This window comes from Ptychodera flava, chromosome 20 (assembly GCF_041260155.1).
Source record: "Ptychodera flava strain L36383 chromosome 20, AS_Pfla_20210202, whole genome shotgun sequence".
Classification (NCBI taxonomy): domain Eukaryota; kingdom Metazoa; phylum Hemichordata; class Enteropneusta; family Ptychoderidae; genus Ptychodera; species Ptychodera flava.
Window position 1 is genome coordinate 25,479,664 of NC_091947.1, and position 27,037 is coordinate 25,506,700.

Consider the following 27,037-nt stretch of genomic DNA (forward strand, 5'->3'; position numbering starts at 1 on the left):
TTGTAGATTACACAGGAAATTCTGATGACAAGACTTACATCATGTGCACTGTTCAGAAAGCGTAATCGTGGTTTTATTCTCCAACAGCGATAATTTCTCGTACACTTGGAATGATTTCATTATGCATTTAAATAGCTTAATAGATCTTGCAACTTTGATGTACAGTGCATTTAAAATTACACCATTTGTCTGTTGGGTGTGTGTGCGTTAATAAATTATGATCTCGTGGACTGACATCTCGCATAATTATGAGCTGTGTCTGCCGCGAGTTGATTGATTCATAGACTGCAAGATTATGTAATTGTAATGGCTGTTACCCCGTTAAAGACATATTTTGTACAGGTGAAATTTCTGAAATTCAAATGACACACTATCAGACTTCTAGGCTTCGTCCAGCTATTAAAATGACTCAAATTTTTTAAATATTTCTAGCCGGACATTTAGCACTTGATTTCATTTGCTAGTCGTACGCATGGCTGAAAATACAATTGCAAAAAAATTAAAATACTCAGCTTTAGTGGAATTACCGCTGATTACTTTCTATATTTAGCTTTTTTCTCTTTTTCTTTAATTGTTTAGTGGACAAAAGATACAGTTTTTAATTTTTTCCATCGGGCAAGTGAGTCACGTTGGACAAACAGTTATTTTCATATTGGTCTGCAATGTTGTTTGTTAATTTCTGACATCAATTTCGTCAAATGAAGACAAAAAAGTAGGAGAAACACTTAAGAAATGCTACAAAACCCCGTGTCGGGTTGGTCGCCTTGGTTATCAGCATTATACTGTGCTACTTGGTATTCAAAAATTTTCGATACTTTTCGGAACCATAAACCCTCGAGAAAAACTCGAGGGTCTATGTCGGAACACAGAGTAAAGGGATTCAGCATATTGTGGTTTTGAAAAAAAAAATCATCAAAACTACCAGAGAAATACCAGTGTTGTGATTAATCAACTGGAAGTGATCTGTTTTTCCAAACCCAACGTTGGCAAGTACGAATTGTATATGTCAATGATATCTTCAAACCCTATGAATGACGAAGGGGCCATTTTCATTTATTGACCAAAGATTAAAAAACTTCATGAAACTGGTTCAAGTACAAACATAATAAACTAAGATTTTCGAGGAAGTTTAACATGAGGTTCTTTCACATGTATATATAGTTCCTACAAATTGAAACTTGCAGCTGGGGGAATCGTGACTGCTTTCGAACCACAACTTGGAAATCAACCCCGCGCTCTTTCGCTACTTCCCTCCCCATTACAAGGCCATTCACTGCTCCTCCCCACCATATGATTTTTCCCTCTCGTCAACCTTGCCCCACCATGCCGATATGAGGGGGAAATGCCCACAGCAATCTCAGAAACCGCTGTAAGCACCTCTTATTAGTATTATAAAAAAAAACCTTAGTTGGTTGTCCCTGTTACAGCACTTGCCCAATACTATGAGCGCAATGACGTGACTTTTCTCTTGTCATGGGTTTGCGTCTTTCTCAAACATTAAAATTTTAGCATGGATACTGAAAACATAGGAACTTGTAGTTGTCACCCTACAGGCTGTTTCATTCGCTAAGCAATCATCAGGGGTTAGGATTTGGCGTAAATATGACTGTTTATATTGTATACCTGGTGGGTATGTACATGCAAATAGTCGGCTGCGGCCAATGGCAGGTCAGTTATTAACACTGTACCAAAAAGCTAATTTGCCGCTCTTTGCCGGGGTGGGTAAAGTAGGGTGAAATATTGGGGGCAAACTTTGACCGGGTAAACATAGTACTGTCTACTTCTATCATTTCACTGCGGTATCATAACATGAAAAAACTAGTATCATTAACCATGTTTTACCTTGTGATGACAGTGTAGTACATGCAATTTTGCCTGGCTTTTGACCCGGGGGCACACGCAACTAAAGTACCACCTTTGTCTAAATAGTTCATTGGCAATGCAGTATGACAAAGGCAGTAGTTTGACACTAGTGTAAAAACAGTCACTTTACACATAATTTCTCATCCTTCAAAGTATTGCTCAGTTAAAAATATCCTAGCCGAAGAAAGGCTACAATTTGTAAATCCTTTAACGGTAAGGTATTGCAGAGTAAAATTCGGCTCTGTTTTCCGTTGTTAAAAGTGACTTGTTATGTTATAGTTTATACGGGTGATAAAGGCGTGCGTATTTGATCATACATCGTAGTGTCAAACAATAAAGTTTCCCCATTGTTTATTCTGGTTATCAAAGGATTGATAAATTCACTATATCATCTCTATGTAGAAAGTGGCTAATTTGCCGCTCTTTGCCGGGGTGGGTAAAGTAGGGTAAAATATTGGGGGCAAACTTTGACCGGGTAAACACAGTACTGTCTATTTCTATCATCTTATAGCTGGTACATAACATGCAAAACCTAGTAACTTTGACCATGTTTTACCTTGTAATGACAGTAGAGTACATGCAATATTTTGCCTAGCTTTCGAACCGGGGTCGCAGGCAAGGAAAGTAGCACCTTTGACTTTATTATTCATGAGCCTTACAGTATAACAAAGGCAGTAGTTTGACACTAGTGTAAAAGCAGTCAGTTTACATATAATTTCTCATCACTTCAAAGTATTGCTCAGTTAAAAATATCCTAGCCGAAAAAAGGCTACAATTTGTAAATCCTTTAACGGTAAGGTATTGCAGAGTAAAATTCGGCTCTGTTTTCCGTTGTTAAAAGTGATTTGTTATATTATAGTTTATACGGGTGATAAAGGCGTGCGTATTTGATCATACATCGTAGTGTCAAACAATAAAGTTTCCCCATTGTTTATTCTGGTTATCAAAGGATTGATAAGTGCACTGCATTATCACTATGTAGAAAGTGGCTAATTTGTCGCTCTTTGCCGGGGTGGGTAAAGTAGGGTAAAATATTGGGGGCAAACTTTGACCGGGTAAACACAGTACTGTCTATTTCTATCATCTTATAGCTGGTACATAACATGCAAAAACTAGTAACTTTGACCATGTTTTACCTTGTAATGACAGTGTAGTACATGCAATATTTTGCCTAGCTTTCGAATCGGGGTCGCAGGCAAGGAAAGTAGCATCTTTGACTTTATTATTCATGAGCCTTACAGTATAACAAAGGCAGTAGTTTGACACTAGTGTAAAAGCAGTCAGTTTACACATAATTTCTCATCCCTTCAAAGTATTGCTCAGTTAAACATTTCCTAGCCGAAAAAAGGCTTTAATTTGTAAATCCTTTAACGGTAAGGTATTGCAGAGTAAAATTCGGCTCTGTTTTCCGTTGTTAAAAGTGACTTGTTATGTTATAGTTTATACGGGTGATAAAGGCGTGCGTATTTGATCATACATCGTAGTGTCAAACAATAAAGTTTCCCCATTGTTTATTCTGGTTATCAAAGGATTGATAAATTCACTATATCATCTCTATGTAGAAAGTGGCTAATTTGCCGCTCTTTGCCGGGGTGGGTAAAGTAGGGTAAAATATTGGGGGCAAACTTTGACCGGGTAAACACAGTACTGTCTATTTCTATCATCTTATAGCTGGTACATAACATGCAAAAACTAGTAACTTTGACCATGTTTTACCTTGTAATGACAGTGTAGTACATGCAATATTTTGCCTAGCTTTCGAACCGGGGTCGCAGGCAAGGAAAGTAGCATCTTTGACTTTATTATTCATGAGCCTTACAGTATAACAAAGGCAGTAGTTTGACACTAGTGTAAAGTGTATCTTAATGTGAACAATTGTGTATGAGGTATTATGAGTTCAAACGTATTACTTTTACATACTTTGCAGAGTACTTTGCCTACCCAGTTAAAGTAGCCTTTTAGTACAGTGTAATGAGAATGAATTTGCTGCCCACAGCAATCCCAGAAGGCTATATATATATATATATATATAATGAGAATGAATTTGCTGCCCACAGCAATCCCAGAAGGCTATATATATATATATATATATATATATATATATATATATATATATATATATATATATATATATATATATATATATATATATATATATATATATATATATATATGCCTGAAGTGCAATCAAATTCATATCAACACATTATTCTTGTGGTTGATCCTTGGATTCTTTACTTATTGAGATTTTTTGAGGACACATTCCAAGATTTACACCAATGCATAGAGGAAGTCAATTTCTATCACAATGACAATCTGATTGAAGTCAGCGGCAAATGTGCTTGGTAAGCTAAAGATACAATTCTTATCTCTACAGAGTAAGGCAGACGTACAGTTTGGCAGAAAGTGAATGAGAAGCCTATATCTTTCATTTCCTTTCAATCAGACTGGGTGGGGAGGGGGGGAATGTTTTGGTGTTTGGGAGAAAGATAAAATCACTAGTCCACTTTAAATGCTGCCTCTTTTATTGAGTGATTCACATGGTTTATCACGCAACTGAAAAGAAATTCCAGAAAGTTTAAATTTGTACATTCTACCTGCCATTGGCAAGTCTGAACTTGAAGGCATAGGCATCTTGGAAATGGACGTTTCAAAAGAAGCATAAATATATTTACTAACAGCTACATGTATGGTGAGGAAAGTTTTTCATTTTCTCTTGACATGAGAATGATATGTTACTAACTTCGACAATAGGCGATGGAGAGAACAATATTTTCTTAACAGTAAGGTTGATTTCCTTCAAGCCTTCAGAACTGTATTTCACATTGACACCAGTCATTTCTGTAAGTGAGTCCATTTTGCAAGAGATCAATCAGCACATCTTGTTCAGTAGCACTTGTAAAACTGCTGAAACCATGGGTTTGTATTGAGATCACTGCAAAGGAAAATCTACCTGTGCAGATGAACATATCGATTTACAACCACTTGTCCAAAATATGTTAGCAAACACAAATTCTAACGACACTATTTGTTTCAAGGTATCATTAACTCTGGCTTCGATAACGAAGCACTGATTTGTTACTTTCAGACAATTTACATATATGAATGAGTGTTCTGCATATAATCAAGCTGGATAGGAAAACAAAAATTTGTAAAACAAGTCATCGTTGATGACACAGTCCCCACTTGTTAATGGGTATTTTGATTACAGGTCCTCAAGAGGATAGAGTCCTCTTCATTAGGTCTGTGATAAAAATACTTTTGAATGAATTTGCTTGATACATGTCTGAGTTATGGTTCAGGACATGAAAAAATCGTAACAAAATGGTCGCACAGTGGCCATATTGGATTGCATCACAAAACAAATTGATGTGCATAGCTATGACATAGGTCAATGTCCTTGTACCAACTTTGAATAAAATCGGTTGAGATATGCCCGAGTTATGGCTCTGTACATGAAAAAATTGTAATAAAATGGCCGCCTGGCGGCCATATTGGATCGTATCACAAAACAGATTGATGTGCATATGTATGACATATGAAGTAATCCTTGTACCAAGTTTGAATGAAATCACTCCAGGCATCTCAGAGATATCTGCGTGAACGGACGGACGGACGCACGGACGCACGGATGCACGCACGCACGCACGGACATGACCAAACCTATAAGTCCCCCCGGACGGTGTCCGTGGGGACTAAAAATCAGCTTTATAATTTATTACACACTGCAATAATAAGAATTCTCTTTTGGTCCAAAAACAGGCATAACAGAACAGCAGTTTAATTTCAAATTATCCCAAATGTAAAAATTCTCTAATCATTTAACAATTATTCACACAATGTATGACATGTTAAACATCTAATGATGTCGTATTCGATGAAATTAAACCTTGGGCGGTGTATTCACAACGAACTGATTCAATGTAACAAGAAGAAAATAAAATCTGCTGACTGGGCAAGTCTCTGCTAAATCAATACATAACTCAACCCTTGGTTAAAATATGTAGCATTGTGGAGAAACAGTACCCTGGTGTGATGTGGAGGGACTGTGGTTGGTGCTCCTGGCAGCATTGTGAACATCTATAATATGACGCATGTACACAGGTGAATCAGCTGTAACATGACAGAACGTTTCAGAAAAAAGAATGCTATACAAATAATAAGTTAAGTGTCTGATGCATTGTTGACATAAGTGTTTCCATTGTAGCAACAGAAACAATAAGTAAACCGATGTAGGTTTAGAGTGGGATGACAGCAACCAGCGTTTATTTCGGAGATAAAAATGAAATGTGAAATCTTACAACATCCGACCTGAAACTGATTAAAATTGGATGTAGATTTCAGATCTTTTCTTTGTTGTCCCTTATCTTCTATTGTTCTGGAGGCAGGACCAGCCAAAGACATAGGAAACAGCAAGATTGAGCTAATCATCTGATTCTAATCAGGGAGGACAACCCCACCCCCACCCTCTGAAATGTGTAGTCTTTCACAACAGTACTGTCAAAGGGGCAGAAACCTGGAAATATGTCGATGTAATATCTACGCCTTGAAAGCAAAATCCTAAATTAGCGATGGATAGAGTTTACACAGGAAGTCTTGTGCATATTACATACGTTATTCAATCTAACAGCTGTACACTGCAGGAAAGTTAAACTTCAGGGAAATGTATTCATAGCTATCTGGGTACACTTTGCAGATCTATTACACTAATTTGTTTCCATCTTTTGTATAAATTCTACCCACAGCAAAGAAATACGAGCACTATGAAATTTGAACCCAATTTCCATAATACAACCTGTCCACTGCTAGCAATATACGGCTCAAAAAATAAAATAAGGTAAGTCCCGGAGGCACGACAACACTTTCAGCTGTCAGCCGCAGCATGGAAATTAATCCCGGACATAAGACTTCAAAAAATAATGGCTTGTATTCACCGAGTATAGATTACTAAGGTAATCAAACCAACCCATTAGATATTAATCGTGTCTAAAAAATAGTCTCCTAATTGACGCTGAAAGGAAATTGATTCTCTCCAAGCAACATGTTTAGTTTCACATTTGCAGTTTATGATTTGCAACATGGTATTGTCCCTCCTCCCCAGCCCCAAACCCCAGTTAGCCAAGTCACTGGGTCAATTTGTAGAATTCTTATATTAGGAGAGCAAATGACTATGGAAAAATTGTTAGCGATGAAAACAAAGCATAATAGAATGAATTCAGAAATTCTTCATATAAAGGGAAAATACAACATCTTCTATGTTGATGGAAAATACGCCCTACTGTCATAATAAATTAGTACTTATATGATTAAAATTTCTAATCAGGAATCGGTGGGCACATAAAAAAACAAAGGATATCTATGTCCATTAATGCTACCTCTAAATATCACCATATGGTGTATTGAAGGCTGAAATAGGAGAGCTATTAACTGTTTTTATCATCCACTGGCTGATAAAAAATTTGTGCTTCTGACTGCGTTTCCCATTCATCTATAAACTCATATTCCACAGAACATTTGACCACACTTTTCAGTTCAAATCTTGATTCAACTTTTTCCACCGTGAATTTGAAATTTGTGCTGACCAAGTCAGAAAGAGGCGGGGAGAAAAGTGGAAATGTTCCTGTCAGGGGTTGGACGTTTCAAACTGAAGTTATTAGGTTGAACGTGAATATCACAAGGGATGACAGTCATGCATTGGCAACAATGTTGGAAGGATCATGTATTGACCACAGTGTCTCGGTTGGCGACTGTGAACAGCTACAGGTCTCAAGCTGATAGCAGCTGTGTCTGGGTCAGAGGTTAATGACCTATGCTGGCAGGGTCAATATTTATATAGTTATGGCATAATGCTCTCATTTCTTCTGTATTCAGATCCCGTTTACAATACAAGACAAAAACCCATGACAACGCATATCAAAACAAAAATAAAAATTCAAAAATAGGCGCATATGTAAAGACCAATACACTGCTGAAAAAACAATTACTGGTAGCTGAATTCAGGACAAACTACTATAGGCAGACATAGATATAATACAGTACCTCTGCAGGCTGATTTATACAAATAAAAATTTATATCAATGATATTTCCTATCCGTATTACACCTGCTATGAGGGCTACTAGGTATAGTCTGGATAACAGTCACAATTAAACCATACCTCAGGGTTGTATGGAGCTATTTGCATGCTGTAGCTAGGTGGCTGGGAAGGCAATACATATTTTGTTTTTCAGTGGGAGGGTAACAGGTGAGTAACAGGTGGGCATGGAAAAATCATTCTCTTTTCAAGTGGGTAACTTGCAAAATAATTGCCAAATGGGTGGGTGAAAAGTACAACTGAATTGGTATTTTATCAACAGGGAGGGGAATAGCATGTAGCAATGAAGGAGATGTTGGGAATTTCGTGGTTAGGAGAGGGCTGAAGGGGCAGTGCTAGTATGGAAAAGGGAAGCAGAGAGAATTTTTACTGGGGACTGGCTGGAAGAGCTAAGTTTCAAATTGTAGTGTGAGGCAGTTTCCAACAGCAGCTGTTTTCTCCTCCAAATTACAGTTTTGATTAAACCACACTATGATGGCAAACACTTCTGATTGCAATTTCTTGAAATCAGCTCCTTTGTGGCAGGCCTCAGGAATGAAGAAAATTTTTGGTTGGCAAAAATTAAAAGTGTATGTGCTTACAAGTGGTGTGTGAACGCACAAAGTTTGTGCAAAATGTCTTGATTTTTAACTGAAACTAAATTTTCACAGCGGGCAAATTTTAGCTAACAGCCGGTTATTTTTGCCAGCTGCAGGCTATTTTCTACATCCCTGGGCCCTGATTCTCTGATTATTACTGGTACTGCTTGTAAGGACATGTACAGGGCATACCTACTATTAAATGATATCAGTCCAATTTTAAAATTTACCAATGGCTTAACTTTAATCTCTTCTTTGAGGTGGATTATGGTTTGAGATAACCTATCAGTATTAAGATTAATAAAGGAACAGCCAATTCAGATTTCATCAAGACACATGACAAGGATGATGAATACAGTGACAACAAGCATTAATCGGAGAATCATGTCGCTCCGCCTGCCAATAAAATTTTTAATAAATTAAGGCTAAGCTGATCGTCTTTTCGGCATTTGTCTGCATATTGACGATGATGATTTTATGATGTAAGCATCGCGTTGTTAATGATGGGTATACTTGCATGGAAGCATTTTTATACAAGAATTCATTCTGTTTTTTTTTTAGCCTACAGCAAATAAAAGAGTATTATCAAAGAATTAAATTACCTATTCATTTGTTGTTGATTACCTGTTTTGGGAAACCGTTCCACTAGACTTGCCTGAAGTCTTGGTCTTATTAACATAAATATCATAACAGAATAAATTCACAGATTACACTTTAGCAGACTGTTTTGTTGACGGTTAGGTGATAATAAAATTGAAGGAATAAACTTCAGCACACTGTTTTGTATGCCTAAGGAAGGCAGCACAGCTAGTGTGCTAGTCTAAATTATCACTTGAATTCATGCTGTCCTATCAACTTTGTCACAGAATATTATTCCCAATCATAATTTCATGTGAGATACCTGATGTTGACTGTTTGATTTTCAGGCAGAGGATAAGACCTATTATAGGCCAAATTACAATATTAAGGTCACAATGTGTTCAAAAAATTGTTTCGAAACCAAAATATATACATCAGGTAAAATTACATTTCCTGACAAAATCAGCATCAAAAATAGGAACACTATGAGTCAAAAGAGTTCTCCCCAGGAATTTCTGACAGCATAGTGGCTGATTTGCATAACAATGTACTACATTGTTATGTTAATGAGTTTCTATTACTCTACTAACATTAAAGAGTCATGGCCAATATGCTGTAATTGCTCTGGGGAGAACTCAACTCAAAATATTCTATTTTTTTATATCTTAACAGTTGATCAAAGAAGAAAAGACTTTTCACTGTGCACAAAAAAGCCCAATGGCCCGAAGTTTATGTTTGCTGAAAATGTAATCGTATAATGTGTTATTAAATTTACCTCTAATTCTGACAGTGTAGTATGATGGACTTGGTTGTCCAACTATACGGTGGTTCATTCTGTGATAAAGTTTAAATAGGTGAAGAAATATGGACAAGGCAAACAGAAACAGAATGCCATCAGTAATTCTCAGCCATCATGAGAATTACCAATGAGGACCATCCCGTGAAGGGGTGTGACCCTTGACCTCGTCCAGTTGTATCATTGTATTGCTCCCACACATAGCCTGATCTGTCGTACTCCTTCGCCATGTTTGTGATGATGTTAGTCCTGAGTTCGGCGTAAATTTCACCTGCCAGGCTTTGGTAAGGCCCCTTGATGCTGGAGTAATGGTGAAGGGCCCTGACAGTCAAATAGTTCATGTTTATCCAAATCTGACCTCGCCAATACGGCGGGTCATGCTCCGTGTTGTATTTGGCATACAGTGGGTCTGATTTGGACAGTGATCGAAGTCCATACTTCGTCCATAGTAGCTTGGGGTCTTTGAGATCAGTTAGGATTTTACCCAACTTTTCTGATGATGGATCGATGACTTCTAAGAGGAACGGAAAGAGACTGACATACCCTAGGGCATTGACGTGCTTGTAGCTAGGTCCATTTTTAGATTTGATCGCTCTAACCATTGGCGGCTTTGGCACATTTTGTGGTTTTCGTTGACCTCTTGCCTGAGGCATGGGTGTTGGCGACGGAGGTCGTTCGAGTGTAACATGATCTGTGTGGTTGCCATAGTCGCTATACTGTTTCCCTTTTGTTGACCAGTGCAGTTTATCCAGGAGTGAATTGTCTACCAAAACGTCGTGGGTCTGTTGATATTGTTGATGAGGTTCTCCAATTGTCCTTGCGATGTCAGCCATGACGCCAGATGCAAGGGCTATCCAGCAACGCAGATCAACATGCCGTTCCTCATCAGATGGGTGTGAAGAACGCGGATAATCATCCAATCCTGATGTGAGAGTTTTAGGGTTCAATTCCTTGTTAGTAGTTGCGTCCCGGCCACGCCACCTGTATGATGTTGGAACGTTACCGAGTTGAGTCGTATTGAACCAGTTGAACCACACTTTTAATCTAGGGTAGATGCGTTTCAAGAAAGCCTGATCTTTTGCATCACTGCTCTTGACGAGTTCCTTCATAAGTGACTGAATCGGCAGGAACAAGGTTGGTGGATTGGCGTTCTCGTTGTACTGCACGACGAATTCTGCGGGAACTTTTGCGCGCGCCTCATTTCCAAGGATTTGCTCTCGGGGGATCCATCCCTCCACATTCATTAGATCTATCCAGTGTCCAATGATCTCTTTGCTGATGCTGGGATCCCACTTGCTGATCAAAAGGTTGTGAAACCCCTCATCCCACAGGAATCCACGGGGAAAGAACGAGCGTGATGGCACGGCCGTGTACAATGGGGCATCCCAATACTCAACTGGTTCAGAAGTGTACCTTGATTTCACAATGGATTTTCCATAGAAGTATCCAATACCACCAATCAAATTACTCAGTGTCGCTTTGGCAAAGTTTATCTCTTTCTCCTTCAAACCCTTTTTCTTCAAATTAAATATGCTCTCGAATTTTTCATCAAATTTCTGAGAGTATTGCGTCAGAAGTTTGGTAAAGTCTGCCCCAGCCAGCATAGTTTTTCTGGAGGCGTGACTCCCTGACTCAAAGACTATGTCCACCTCAAACGGCAAAGCAACTGTTATTTGATGTACAAGCAGATTCGGTGCATAATCGTGAAACTGACTCTGAGACAAAATGTCTCCCACAAGTCCCAGCATGTTCTTGTTTTGCCCGAATGGGTAATACTTCATGCTTCGTAAGACGACTTCCTTTACGATATGTATGCTTGGACTGTAGGTTCTCAAGAAGTTGGACTTTTTTGTGTTCTTTGCCCTTGGGAATTTGATCACAAAGTTGCCAAGTTCTTTTGTGATGCCTTCAATACCTGTCATGCGAGTACCTTCCACAACCGGCTCCATCTCTCCCTGGCCATCCGTCGCAGCATAGAACAACAGCGAAACGATGGTTTTATTTGCGGCTTTGTTCTGAAATTTGAGGGAAAAAGACAAACAAGAGAGGTTACTTGAATGCAAGGTTATAATTACTACTCTTCATCAGAGTTCAAAGCAATAGTTATAATAAATGAATATAGACATTCACACTCAGAGGTAACAAAAGCACAAATGCTTGACAAACTCTGATGCTGTTATGCTGTGGCCTGATGTTGGAATTGGCCTGGAAAAGACAAATTTATTTACTCCACCAGCTTCTACATGAGGCCCAAGAACGTAGGAGACCAAGAGAATATATTGTAAAAATAAGAGTCCCAAAATCTGTCCAAAAGGTGCATCCTGCCTTTAAAAATATGTGAAATCTATCATGGATCTTTGGAAAATGGAAAAAACTTGAATATATTAACTTTCACTTCCCTTCACCAAAGATGTAATGGTATGTCCCTAAGAGTTATGTTGCATGCAAAGGTGGATCTTTATATGTATCTATGGACTGCACATGTGAAAGATGCTGTGATTCAGCCAGACTGATCAAGCCTTGATATTGAGGTGTGTGGCACAGCATATCACGGTGATTTTTTTCACGCAGTGCCCATCATATTATTGTTAATACCATCTTTCTGAATACCATATTCTAATAGTTTGAAAACATAATCATTTCTGTCCGAAGAAGATGGCAGTTTTTGCAAAATTCGATGTTGTGTGCTAGAGTCAAACAACTTGTAACTTAACACTTTAACTCCAAAGTCAAGTGACAAGCGCTGTACTTCCCCGAGTATGATTGCTTTGAAGTGAATAAGTGAATATAAGTTCCCTACTACAGATTATACCCCCTGTCTCAGTTCTGTATTTTACTGCAAGAATTCATTGTGAGCAGAACTGAGGGCAGATTCAAAAGTGATACACAGATGGAACTCGCAAGGGTTCTGTTATGTTGCACTCTTAACGCTTCACTAACGTTAGCAATTCTAATCATAAAAGTACACAAGCACAAAATGAAAACTTCAAATATTTATTACAGCTTCACAACCACATGTACTACATCAGTGAAAGCAGATGTGAAACAGCAATTCAAATCACTCACTCTAAGAGCTGAATCCACCAGATATATTGTGCACTTTTATTATAGCACCACTGTAAGGAAATTGTCTGTCAAGAAAATTTGGAGGGTAGGTTTGTAGATAGGTCGATAAATAACGTAAACAGTTCAGCCAGTGACATTTCCCTGCAATTCATATACGAATATAAACAGATGATCTGGCTATCTCTGGCAGCAATGTTCCAATTTTTGTTTAGTTAAGGACTGCACTCTGGGCTGATCTGTCCAGTAGACTGAGATCCAGGAACACTTAAATATCATGCACAGAGCAGTAAAAAATAAAATTTGCAATTTTACTGGTCTGAGAGAAAAACTTCAAGAAAAACTAAGTAATACAATTGTGTGAACAGGATTACAGTACCACAAATGATAGACTGCTGGACTATTTTGATTCAATCTGTTACCTACAAAACGCTGAATGTACAGTGCCCACCACTATCTATTGCTGGTTTTTACTACTAGTAGATCAAATTTCGAATTTAAAAATTCAGAATATTTTCCTTGGTCTTGTTTAAAAAAAGGAAACACATACAAAAATGCCAAACATATAAAATTTCATAATTTAGTGCCAAGTGCCATATTTTGTTATTTCACATTAAATGTTACTCCTAGACTACCTTATTGCAGAGAAGGAAATAACTGCAGGCCCTGGGGCAGGTAAATTTTTGCCTGGGAAATTCTACACCTACCTATCCGGAGGATATGTGAAAATGACAGCCGAATTGTGATTTGCTGAAACCATAGATGTTAAATGCCAGGTATACACTGTGCCAGACATAATTATCATGGAAGGTAATAATTTTCTCGGGAAGGCAAGTTCTTCAAGGTACTTGACCGGATGACTGTTATTATTTTTAATGAATTTCCTACACTGTCTATTGACATGATTACTTGTCACTCATGAAAAAATTGGACCTCTTTGAAATTTTGTGGCAACCCCATTTATAGGTTGATTCTTTACTTACATCATGAAGATTAACTTACATCACAGTGAAGGATTCATTTGCCATACACGGCAGTGGTTTGTACTTTAACTGTAACTCTTGATACCTTTTATTATGTGTATTCTGTTCGTACAATGCGGGCCCTTGTTACTCTTCCTTAATCATGTTTGAAGTGTACTTTGTCAATATAGCCCTCATATGTAATGACATCACATCATTGTTGACAACTGAATTTCAGTCCTAAGTAGAATTTATGCTATACATACACAATAGATTGTATTTGCCTGCCTAATGCGTGTACTTCAACATTCTTTCAGGAAACGTAGGAGAAAATTTACTTCTGGACTGTTTTTTTTTCCTAGTCGACAACAGTACTAATGTGGTTATTGAGGTGGGAGACTGGACTGCTTTACAAATATTTCACCACAGGTTCGCCTCTCAATGAAGGGAAATTATCTGTACCGCTTTATTATGGGCTGATGGCTGGCAGATATCTGCCCTACTCTTTCGTGCAGGTGTTCTATTTCCTTTCCTATAGCTAAGTATGAGCAATAAAAAGGTTGTGAACAAATGAAAGTGTAGTGCTGTGCCAAAAGAGACGCTCCATCCTGTGTGAACTGCCCATCAGAATACTCCCTTGGAGTTGGACGACCACAAACAAATGACAAGGATTTGCTCTGTTTATGACTTTTCTTATTCAGAATGTGTATATGTTGAAACATACAAATTTTAATAGGGGCTATCTCACACTGTTGTGCACATTGAATCTCGTGGAATGCATTGTGTTGTTAACACACCCACCTGCGTAATGAGCGAACGGGTGAAAGGTCATGTTATGTATCATTTTACATGCTCGTATGTGTATGTTTTTGATTGGCTTCAGTGATGTCACAGATTGCCTGCCTACTTACAAGCTTGTGGTAAATGCCGACTGTTAATAATTAAACCCAACAACGTCCACTACATCGCATCGGCAGACTAAGACTTATATTTGGGGTTGTTTCTTAAATTGACTTCTAAGCTACAACTCAGTCATCTATACTTGTAATTTATTTTTGACTTCAAGGACTGTCGATTATAGCTAATTCAAAGGCTAAGGCTACAGGTGAATACAAAAACTAGTTGTGCGTCTCCTGAACAAATGTTCATACAAAATGCATTCTACTATTGGTAACGATAACATCTTTAAATGCGAAATACACTTCCGTATGGAAGTGATTAAACTTACCTTCGTATAAAATATAATGCAAAATGTCATAAAATCTGCCGCATTAAACAATGGAGGACTTTTTTACCTCCATGTGCTAAGCACAGTGAAAAGTGAAATATCCATAAAGATCACTGTAAACATCTCTTACAGGAAATCCTCGACGGGATCGGTGAGTCAACAACACATATTCTTGTAAACCTACCCTAGCTTTTCCGCTTATTCGAACGGTCCAGTCACCGCCATGACTTCCTCCAGGCCGCTTAACGAATTCGGTCATTAGCGTGAAATTCTTGTCGACTATCTCCTGAACGCCGAAGTTTATGCCATCGTGTCGTAGCCAGCCGTACCTCGGCAAACTGTCAGACTGCTCACACGTGTGTCGAAGGGGCAAAGTTCTCTCCCTGGTGAACTGAGTGAACCACATCATACCGGTAACCATGCTCTGTGGCGTCCGTGTTTTCATTCCGAAATACACGCCGGGCCGGTATGTTCCCCAGTACCGTTCTGGGGATTCGTTGGTCATCTCTTCGGTTATGACCCGTGGCAAGTCGAGCGGGGAGTACACCCGCGAAGCAAGGACGTGTTTGTACCAAAAGTAGCCGACAGGGAGGCACCCTATCAGCACGATCAACACAAAGGTCCGAAACCCGACCGGCGGCGAATTGCCCGGCTTCAGGTACTTTCCCACATCACCGATTCCATCTGCTTGCCGATCACCGACACTCTCCTCGCTAGCACGTCGCACAGCCCGTCGATTTCTTACCATGTCGACGTTCTGGTCAAAGAAAACATCACTGAAATTCTCAGGTACACGTTGAATCTGCTCGACCGTGTCTTGGTCACTTTCGCCTGACTTATTTCCAGTGTTTTCCTCTTCCACGAGATCTAGTAGATCGCCATCTTGGGTACACATCGATTCGCCCTCTGATTGGCGGAAATCGCGCGGCTGCTCTCCGTCACGATCGCCGGTATTCATGCTAATTTTATCCGAATCAGACATGTTTTATTCACAAGGGGAAATGAAACCCACAAAGCAGGTGGCACAGACTCCCTAAGTTTGTCGAAGTCACCCTGACTGAAAAAAAGGTACAGACTATATCAGGTCTCTTCACATCTACCATGTGAGTAATGATAGCAATTCCTGCGATAAATAGAGAATGTTGTATCAATTTACCGATAAAAGGAGGTTCAGAAATACCCTTTTCGCGCCTTTCATTTATCAATTTTTGCTAACTTAGAGGGCACATTTTTGTCTGGTAACATTGACAGCCAGTGCGCTCACGATGCTGAAGTTATTTTCGTATTCGTTTTCGTATTCGTTTTCGTATTCGTATTCGTATTCGTATTCGTATTGGAGTCACTGACAAAATTTTTATTTTTAGTCCAAATTTCGTACGTATTATATAAAAGTACTGTCTTTACAGAACTTAAAGTGCTTTTTATATGACAATATATCGATACTTCAATATTTGAGAATGTAAGTTGAAAAAGATCCAATCTTTTTAGGCCCTAGATTGAAAGATATCGTTGCTATAATTAGAGGAGAGATTTTAAAAACAAACGGCCAGTACACAGGCACTCCTTAGCTGGGTAGTCTGTTGAATAGATCGATTTTCGGTTCGATCTATCGATCCCGTAGTCGATATGCGCGCCATTGTAACAAAATACACACTAGGTTACAGTGGCGGGCATACTGACCACGGGATCGATAGATCGAGCCGAAAATCGATCTATTTAGCAGACTACCAAGCTATTAGCGCCTGTGGGCCAGTAGTAGTCTTTGGAGGAAAGATTTTTTAAACAAACATCATTTTCGTATTCGTATTCGTATTCGTTTTCGTATTAACTTTATCACAACAACCAACTTCAACATTCTGTTGACATCATTATTATCGATAATGGAAATTTAGCTGACCCGCCCAATATGACGAGTTGTAAACTTAAAAGGTAATTTTCTTGTTTTAAACTGATATCTCTGAGAAAGTGATCGTCATAACGACAGTGAATGCAGGGCTCAACGTTATCGCATGCCCCTAAGTCGATGACATGCTATATTTAGACTGCTGTCGCAAAGAAAATATCATCTCATATGATGTGGGAAAGCGTCATAAAGAAAACGAGATGAATAAAATGGTATCATAGGCCTATGTCCCGATCGGTACATTTGTTTCCCTAATAAAGATTAAATTAATGTGTGAGCTGTTGTCAGAGTCTTTATTTCAGTACGGCCCATCTCTTTTTCTTTCCTTGCGTTTGCGTCAACTGTCATTGCCAGAACATGTTGATCAACTTGCGTTATGATAAGATACACCAGAATGCATGGAAATTAATTTGTATCGCGAAATATCGAGAAATACCTGTATTCTATGATAAATAGACTTCAGCTAGTCTAGTAGCTGTCGCAACTGGCTCGATCGGTTTCCGTCATTTGTTACTGTGCGATCCAGTTTCAGTGTTACGCAGTTTGCCCCGCTCTACAACTCCGTTCTGCAGGTCCACTCCAAAAACTTTCAGCAGTACTAGTTTGGGGGACCAATTAAGCCGCTAGCCGTAGATAGCTACTTTTTTCAACAAAAACTCTGAATAGAAATGCAGCAACTATCAACTTTCGATAGATATTTTGTAGGCAAGAGAACAAAACTCAAACGCATATGCGCATTTAATCCTAGCTGTGATATCGCAGCGGTACTTGTGGCGTGTATCGAACTCGCTCGGGTCATTGAGGTCATCGCCACAGTCCCATCCATGGTCTGTTCTCTACTACCTCCATGGTTCTACATAATTGCAGTCGCTACCCGGCAGATTTGCCATGATATTTCAACAAAGTTGCTTGCTATTTAGATCTAGCTGAAAACAAAAACCTTTATGAAACAGGATAATCCAGTCCAAGCTTGATGAAACCGATGCTTTGATCTGCTTTCCAAAGGACGATTTCCGGAAATGGTCTAGCCGGTCACATGCCACTAACGCAAATATTCATTACGCACGTGAACGCATGAAACATGTTGCAGTTACTGGTTGCTTGTTTTCCCTTGTCAGCTATATTTTGATGACATTTTATGCTGGGATTATGATTGGTTCATTTGAAATGATGTGACAGCACTAAAACTGCTTCTGATACTTGATTGGATTGTAGTAAAATTTATCATTAAATTCATGGGATATTTTGACAGATCATTCAAGATAACATCAGCAGACACATTGGCAGCGCTGTGCAGAGGAGAGAACGCGCTCAAACCTTTGAGTAACTCCGCTCAACGGCTATGCTTATTCAATGCGTATTTTGGGGTCGTGGCCTTTCAGGACAATGCTCCGTGAACACTGAGCGAATATATGTTGTATTTGATCACGTATACGGTATGGAGAAATGTCTTGAAAAAAATTCAGTCGCAATCTCATAAAATTTTGTCGCCTATGCGACTGAAAATGGTCGCTACTTTGAGCCCTGATTGAATGTAATACATGAATTATCGGTCGGTCCGGTTTTATGTATAATATTGCTCACATCTTTACTCTGAAAGATAAACTACCTATTGTCATTGATTTATGTTACTTTCTCCCCTGTAGCAGCACGTACAACTTAGTCGTAACTTGCAATTTGTAATTTTTGCCTTACCGCACTCCCTGAGTTTTGTAAAGTATTGTATTGTATTGTTATTATAATTTATTTCAGGTTTACGTAGAGCCATATCAAAATCAAGTAAAATACTTGAAATACAAATTGTAAATGGATATGATCATTCTAAAGTGAGTCCAAAAGGATGACCGGATATAACAATTTTCACATTTTTTTATTCAGATGGTTGTCCTAGACAAGTCCCCCGTTCATCATAGCTTTCAACAGTCACCCGTTTTGCAGCGCCTCACAAAAATCTGCCCTCCCGCAAAACAATGGTACAGTCCAGGGCAGCTCCTTTGCATCCGCTCTCACGAGTCCCATTACTTGGCACTGACCACCTGATTTCGGGGTGCATCCAGCTGCCCGGTCAAGAGACATTGGCTAGCGAAGATGCTGCCTTACCAGATCCCAACCGATTTTAAGTATTTTTTTTCAAATAAATGAAGTGAACAAATTCTTTAAAATCTACAAATGCAAATTTATGTAAATTAACCAAATTTGGCAGATGAATTACGAAACAAATTATCACAATATTTAAACCTCAGTAAATATCGTATATTGCACGTTTCATACCTGAAACCTGGACTAAAAATAACAATTTCTGTCAGTGACTCCAATACGAATACGAATACGAATACGAAAACGAATACGAAAACGAATACGAAAATAACTTCAGCATCGCAGTGCGCTTGCGTTATGACCGCAAATGGCCTGCGAGTGAACCGTAGAAAAGTCCACCCGTACCCGACCGGCTCGACCCGGCCGGCATACACCAATCGCTCGCAATGCAGTCGATCACGGCTGCAAACTGCAGAATCTGAATATGGTATGCGTTGATTAATCTCTTCCGGCAATGATATTTTCAAAATTTACAGGTGCATCGTAGATTTTGAAGCACGATATCCACAAACGACCCATTCGAGAAGTGTCACTTTATAAAGTTTATGCGAATTATACTTAGGGACCAGTGATTTTTAAAAGGGGGTGTTGCGTGTGCGGGGATCCTCACAGAAAAGGGCAAATCAAGCACAGGTCGATTAGGCATTATTTGTGATGATTTTTCTATTATTACCATAAAAAATGATTATGAATATCAATAAGTTATTAATATGAATGTTATAGAATATTAAAACTTTTTTTTTACAAACGATGTCGTCTACTTCGTGTAAATACCGTCTGGAAACCCCATTATTGTGATAATTATGATTATTAATAGGCTAAATTGTGATTATGATTAATAAAATTATATTACTACACAGAGTGGGAGTACGAGTATATGAAGAGCTCTGTGTAGGCCTAGTAACCAGTCCGGGTCAGCTCCAAAATTGGAGACTCATTATGATAATGTATTCCGGCATTCAGCCAATCATCGACCAGATTACATCATTAATAAAGTACAGGTCACGCTGGGTCACAAATTACCCACCAAGTGTGATCGGCAGTTTTGGGCCGCTTATTAAGCCCCTGTCTTGTGAATTTCGACGAATTTCGACAGTCAACATATTACCCCGTGTTCTGCAGAAGGTCATGTCCAACAAGGAGTCCGATTAGTGAACAAATATTCGAAATATTGACGATTCATTTCTACCCCCAGTTTATCGATTTCGCTCAAGTACCGAGAATCATTTTGTGGATGTTCGTCATCTCTATTAGAAATACTGTTATAAAGGTTATTTGTGTAGGTACGCGTATAACATTTTGCAAGGAAGAAGAGCAATGTCAGAGCTTTAAAACGATACCTGTTTTGTTGTTGTCAAACGCAGACTAAAAATGGTACGCGATTTTGAAAATGTGTTGACAGAGTGGCCACACAACTGTTCCCCATACGGTAGAATTTGTATCGCTGCCATCACCGATACAAATGCCATTCTGAACGATCTGTGTAGGTACACGATTTATATTTCGCAGGACTTCAAGCCAGAGTCTAGGAATCACAGCGATATATGGGGTTTGGTTGTCTAAGCCAGAATAAAACTGGTGCGCGCTTTTGAAATTGTGTTTTGACAGAGTGGCCACACAACTGTTCGACATTATGACAGAATACGGCGCGGGAGTTCGACACAGTATGGCGTACGTAACGAAGGACGCATGTGGAGGTTGCCAGGAAATACAATTTTTACTGATGGCGCGCTGGCCGCTGATTGGCTAATGAGAGTGGGGAAATATTATGGTATAGCGCTCCAATTTTGGAGCTGACCCGGACTGGTAACTCTCGCCGTAGACTGAACCTTCATGGGCAATGGTGTCACTTGTATATTTTGGCATAGATTGTGAAACTATGTAAGGGTTTCCAGAGGGTTGTTCACATAAGCAGATTACAGTTTGTAAAATATGATTTTATTAATCATAATCATAATTTATTAATAATCATAATTATCACGATAATGGGGTTTCCAGACGGTATTTACACGAAGTAGACGACATCGTTTGTAAAAAAAATTAACATTCTATGACATCTATATTAATAACTTATTAATATTCATAATCATTTTTATGATAATAATAGAAAAATCATCACAAATAATGCCTAATCGACCCGTGAATCAAATGGGGAGAGCATTTCGAAAGTTACGCTCACAAGCTAGGGTTTACTCTGTTTTTCTTTAGTCAAACAGGAACATTAATGTATACGCATACAGGCTATGACTTTCTAACATTAAAACGAGTTATAAAAAGTCTGTAAGCTTATGCAGATGTACTGAACAGTAGTATATATTCATAAAAAAAATGGAATCGCATGCCAACTGGACTAAAACGATTTCCCTTTTTATGCCGATAACTTCATCACAATCATATAAGCTTATAAGCAGTGGATACAGTGTAGTAATATAAATACAAAGGAGATATACAACAGAAAGATAAATTGAGAATTAAAAAAGTAAAGCTTTGAATAACTTAAAATTATGGTGTTATTCTACGAAGATCGCAAAAGCAAGATTGTAGTTGATGATAACTTTCAAGATAGTTTCTCTGTTTTATCACAGAGTAACATAGACAGAGTGGCAACACTTGCATGCCTTTTGTTCCATGGTCGTCTCGGTAGACTATTGGCTTTTCATATTAAAATGAGCTTCAAAGGTGTTAAACTTTTTGGAGGCTTTGTTTGTGGTTGATAATTACACGAGATTATGCGAAACATACGACGAGATGGCATCGTACTGCCAGTCGCGTAGCAACCATAGTTACTTTGTGAGCTCTCAGGCCAGAAACACTGCTTCACGCCGATCAAAACATAACACGCCAGCAGTTTCATAAACATGTCCTTTCTTGACGCACGTGTAAAAGACGGTTTGACTGACCGTAAACCATTGAGTTAAACCAGACAGTATCGATAAAAGACTTTCAAATTTGGTTCAAACATACTCATTATATATTCATAAAAATATGAGAGGAATTTTTTAAACGGTAAAACCCACTTTCCTGAAGCTCAAAACACTCCCGTTTTTGCCAGCACATCAATTCCGATCAGCACCACACGACAACAACAACACAAACTTTGTCGAACATACTTTCGCTTAACAATTGGTGAAAATCCGAAAATTACCGAAGGGTGCATTGTCGGCACTCTTCGGAAAAGAGACCCAAGAGCTTCGTGAGGCGAGGCAAACATGGATTGCTTACGTAACCGCTTCACGCCTTAAACAATAGGTGTTGCCACTCTGTCTATGTTACTCTGTGGTTTTATATTGTTGTTTTGCAATGTGCAGTCTGAACACAGAATATAAACTTTTCCTCTAACTGATACCTATAAAATTGACAGTCAAACAAAAAGTGCGTCTCATCTTGAACTACTTTTGCATATCGTCTATTGGCTGGTATCTGTAATGTTTTTCTTCTGTCTCATTTCATGTCATTTCCGAAAATAAGTAGTCCTGAGAAGAGACCAAGTAGTCCGCTTTCACTTTCTCCCAAACCATACGGTTAATTTTTAACCTTATTAACTATTACTGACAAACTGACAAGATAAGGAGTATCATACTCTAACATCATCCCTAGTCTACTCTAATTTTCATGCAGTCAGGAATGTAAGACATGAGTGCCTTTCAAATAACAAAACACTCAATGTTATTTCCCATAGGCTAATCAAACAGAGTAAAACAAACAAACGACAAAAGATACACTATAGTCCATATCCTCTCTTTATCATCCTAAATGGCAGAAGAAGATTAAGAGTAAAATATGAACGAATACTGTTAAAATTTCACCATGTTTAGACACGATAACTACCTGTTGTTTGCAAAAAAATCTGCAAGCCAGCTTCAAGTTGGAGCCAACACACCCCATTCAGCTGTACTCTGTGGTTTGATTCCAAGACGAAGTGAATGAATGGTAGAACCGTGGGAGAACCATTTCAAGGAACTGATAGTTCCAAGGCATAGTTTAATTGTACAGGGACGACTCCGTTAATTTCGAACCCTGATACATGAATTTTGTACATACATACATAGATACATACATAGATACATAGATACATAGATACATACATACATACATACATGCATGCATGCATGCATGCATGCATGCATACATACATACATACATACATACATACATACATACATACATACATACATACATACATACATACATACATACATACATACATACATACATACATACATACATACATACATACATACATACGGACGGACGGACGGACGGACGGACAGACAGACAGACAGACAGACAGACAGACAGACTGACGTGAACCAGGCTATTCAACGGCCCATGTCAGTCAGTTCTTCAGCTCCCATCATGACAGGACTTTCGCGGTAAAAACGAAAGTGAACCAGAGTACAAGACAGAGGGGTTCTATGGTCTTAAGCAAAGTTTAAGAGTTTAGGGACTGGTCAGTTTCTTCAGCCTGGGGGGGCCGATGGATTCATGGGGGGGTCACCCTGTTTTTGACTTTGGTGATAGGGGGGGGGTCACCATGTTTTTGAAATACCCAATAGGGGGGGTCAGTGTGTTTTTGAATTTTGACACAGGCTCATCATTGCCTAAAATGCTACTGTCAGCCACAAATTTCATCATTCAGTTGTATTTTTCGGCGCGCCCTTCGGGCGCGTAACTTTAATAATCAGTCATATTTTTCAGCACGCCCAACTTAAACATATCAAGCATACATCATCAGAGATATCTGTATGTTCAATATTTTTCAGCGTGCTCTTCAGGCTCATTACTTTAATATATCACACATTTTTCAGCATGCCCTTCAGGTGCATGACTTTAATATACAAGGCATATATATCTGAGATATCAGGATGTTTCATATTTTTCGGCGCACCCTTCGGGCGCCATACTTTAATATAAATCAGAGATATCTTGATGTTTGCAAAGTGAAAGTGTACATTATGAAATCTGCATGTCATATGAAAAGGATGACAAATTCCTGATACTTTTCTGTTCTCTCTATGAGAATTCAGTATGAGAAAGCAACATGCACAAATATTTCACAATATATATTTGATACAGTGACTTATTTTAGAGATAGAAAAATGACAAGATATCTTTCCTTCTCATTGATGCAATTATTTTCCTTTGTGTCACGGGTTTTCTGTAGAAAGATGCTTTTTTATGAACAAAATAACAGTTAAAAAAGGCAGTTTTTGTCATTTTTAGCTGTGCTATTATGGTTTCAATGTTACAAGAAAAGGTCCTCTCAGACACTGTACTCATCAGATTTGGCTAAAAAAGCTCTCTATGGCTCCTCACGAGATTTAATTGGATGGTTGGCAAGTCTTAACACCCATCAAAGTTTTTGATTCACCGCTTTTTCCTCTTTGATATTAAAGATTGACATCCATTTCTGTACAACAGTTCAGGACATCTGGTTAAGCATAGAAAGTGTGAAAGACATTCACAGCTCATTCAAAATACAGCTCATTCAAAATGTACTGTATTCAAACTTTAAGATTGACACTTTGAAATTCCTTACAATTGACATGTTAACAATTTCATTAAAACATAAAATGACTATTTAAAATATAAATATATATGTAAAATGTAATATATATATATATATATATATATATATATATATATATATATATATATATATATATATATATATATATATATATATAATTTATGTCCACCTTTTGTTTTACCTATGTCGCGCACCGGGGGGGGGGGAGTTCACCCTGTTTTCGAAATTTGGAATAGGGGGGTCACCCTGTTTTCAAAATTTGGAATGGGGGGGGGGTCAGCCACTTTTTGACGTCGGCAAAAAATAATCCACCGCCCCCCCAGGCCGAAGAAACTGACCAGTCCCTTATGATGACGGAAGCGATCAAGAAGTTCCGAGAACGAGATGTCGCAGATGTATGAACTGACCATCATTTGCTGTGAATGATTGATTATCAACTAGAAGATTAATCACGGGCAGGTATTATGCCAAGTCGAAAAGAAAAGTAGCAAGCAATCATTTGGCACCTCTCGAGGAGAGGAAATCTAACTTTATGTGTATTCCTCTTCCATGATAATGTCCAAGGGTTTGTTTCTCACTTTTCGCATACATTATAATCGATGATTGACGTTGAAAAGAAGAAATACACAAAGGAATCTGACAACTCACTCCAGTATCAGAGGGGAAATGGAAAGATGTTCAAGTTAGAGAGGGAATTATGTACTAATTGTAATAAAGCATTTAATATATGCAACGTTGAATTATATCCACAATTTAGTGACCGTCAAACTCAAAGTTTAAACGCAACTTGTATAACATTCAGCATAATGAAGCATTTGGGAACTTGACAACGTTGAAATGCTTGACGGTGGCGGCGCTGTTTTTCGTACAGATCTAACATGCCATTAATGTCTAACACAATTGTGTGGATAAAAAATCGGTCACAATGTAATCATTCCTTGTCTTAAAATCTGAACATTTCTCGACAGAGGTCATTGAAAGTCAGATATACTGATTTTTATAAGGGAGCATTCGTATTTTGCAGGGAGTGGGATCGGTGGAAATCAGGGGGGCTGACTTTTACGAAATCGTTTAATAATATTTAGTAAAAGTGAGTTTAGATATAGCAGTAAAATGTCAAAATATTCATTAAATTACACATCTTATGCAGATATACACTTGGGAAGCAAGTTATGACAGATTGAAGGGGTCATTCTCTGAGAAAAGTCAGCAAGTAACTTTCTTTTGTAATTTCCATTGGCAAAAATTAATATACTTATGTTTCATAAAACAGGTGCAACTAGTCTCCCTAAGCTTACTTTCCGTCACATTATTCTGTATGGCTGAAGACACAATCAGTGGAAAATTTTACAAAAATGCTATCTCCTCTTTCAATCAAAAATTTTCAAAATCATTTAAAATGAGATAAGCGAAGAACGATGCACTTAAAAGTGTGTTTTCAGACTTTTCTAAACTAATCTTTGACTCTGTCGGCACATGCGAGGCATTGTTGACTTCCCCGAGGAATCTCCAATGGTACAAGTCATAATGAGTCACAGGATATCTCCAAGTATCGTGTAACATCATTAAATTTTGAAATGACCAGGGCCAGGAGGCTCCAGGACTGGTGTCTGCATGTTGGTGCATCATACGGACCTTCCCAAAACAAATCCTGACACTTCTTGATTATTCAATATATACAAATCATAAAAAAATGTTAAAAAATGTTACCTCCACCTATCTGCAATTTGCTCTAATTTTCGAATTTTGTCTCTATTTTTAATTGGTATTCATAAATCTTCCCAGAAACGGCTTGTATAGTTCTTTTGAAATTCACTCTCCGGTTTCCTACAGGTTTTGGCATACACAGATACTTAAACTTGTAAGCTGTGACAAAATTAACTGTGATGAATTTAGAATAGCCTAGCCTTTCAGATGTTAACAAACCCTTTGCAGAACAAATGTTTTTCTGATTGCTTGAAGTTTAAACTTTGGTTTTAAGATTGAAAATTCCAAGAAATTTGCTGTTTTATAAAACTTCATAGAAAATGGTTAAACAGACGTTTTTGTAGAGACAGGGTTGCCTTTTGTTACATATCCCTGGAGTACAGGTAGCTTTTTTAGGTTTAAGAAAGTTTGTAAAGTTGTTTTGAGTTCAACAAAGGTTCAAATATTTATCCAAAATGTTGTACAATGTCTTTGGGTACAGCAAAAATTCGCTTTCACATAACGTTCTATATGTTACCAGTAAGGATTTATGCATGTTATTGCTCTTTCATTGCCTATGCAGAGTAATATATGCTGTTTATTTTTAACCTGCTAGGGTGTTGAAAGTGTTTACAGGTCATATCTTTTACAATTTCCAC

General features: G+C 38.3%; 1 protein-coding gene across 1 annotated transcript; it reads right to left on the reverse strand.

Moving 5' to 3' along the window:
- Positions 1-4,370: 4,370 nt before the first annotated feature.
- On the reverse strand, positions 4,371-16,184 carry LOC139120410 (mannosyl-oligosaccharide glucosidase-like). Its single transcript, XM_070684805.1, has 2 exons — positions 15,347-16,184; positions 4,371-11,924 (listed from the first exon to the last, which is right to left on the reverse strand). Exons 1-2 carry the CDS (start codon positions 16,142-16,144, stop codon positions 10,008-10,010), a joined length of 2,715 nt encoding a protein of 904 aa, XP_070540906.1. The 5' UTR covers positions 16,145-16,184; the 3' UTR covers positions 4,371-10,007.
- Between the last annotated feature and the right edge of the window lie 10,853 nt (positions 16,185-27,037).

What these genes read in the sequence shown, in the direction of transcription:
- LOC139120410 (XM_070684805.1), bottom strand. Translation starts at nt 16,144, where the DNA reads ATGTCTGATTCGGATAAAATTAGCATGAATACCGGCGATCGTGACGGA. An exon ending in GAATAAGCGGAAAAGCTAGG is followed by an intron (nt 11,925 to 15,346) that starts GTAGGTTTACAA and finishes CTCAAATTTCAG; the next exon opens with AACAAAGCCGCAAATAAAAC.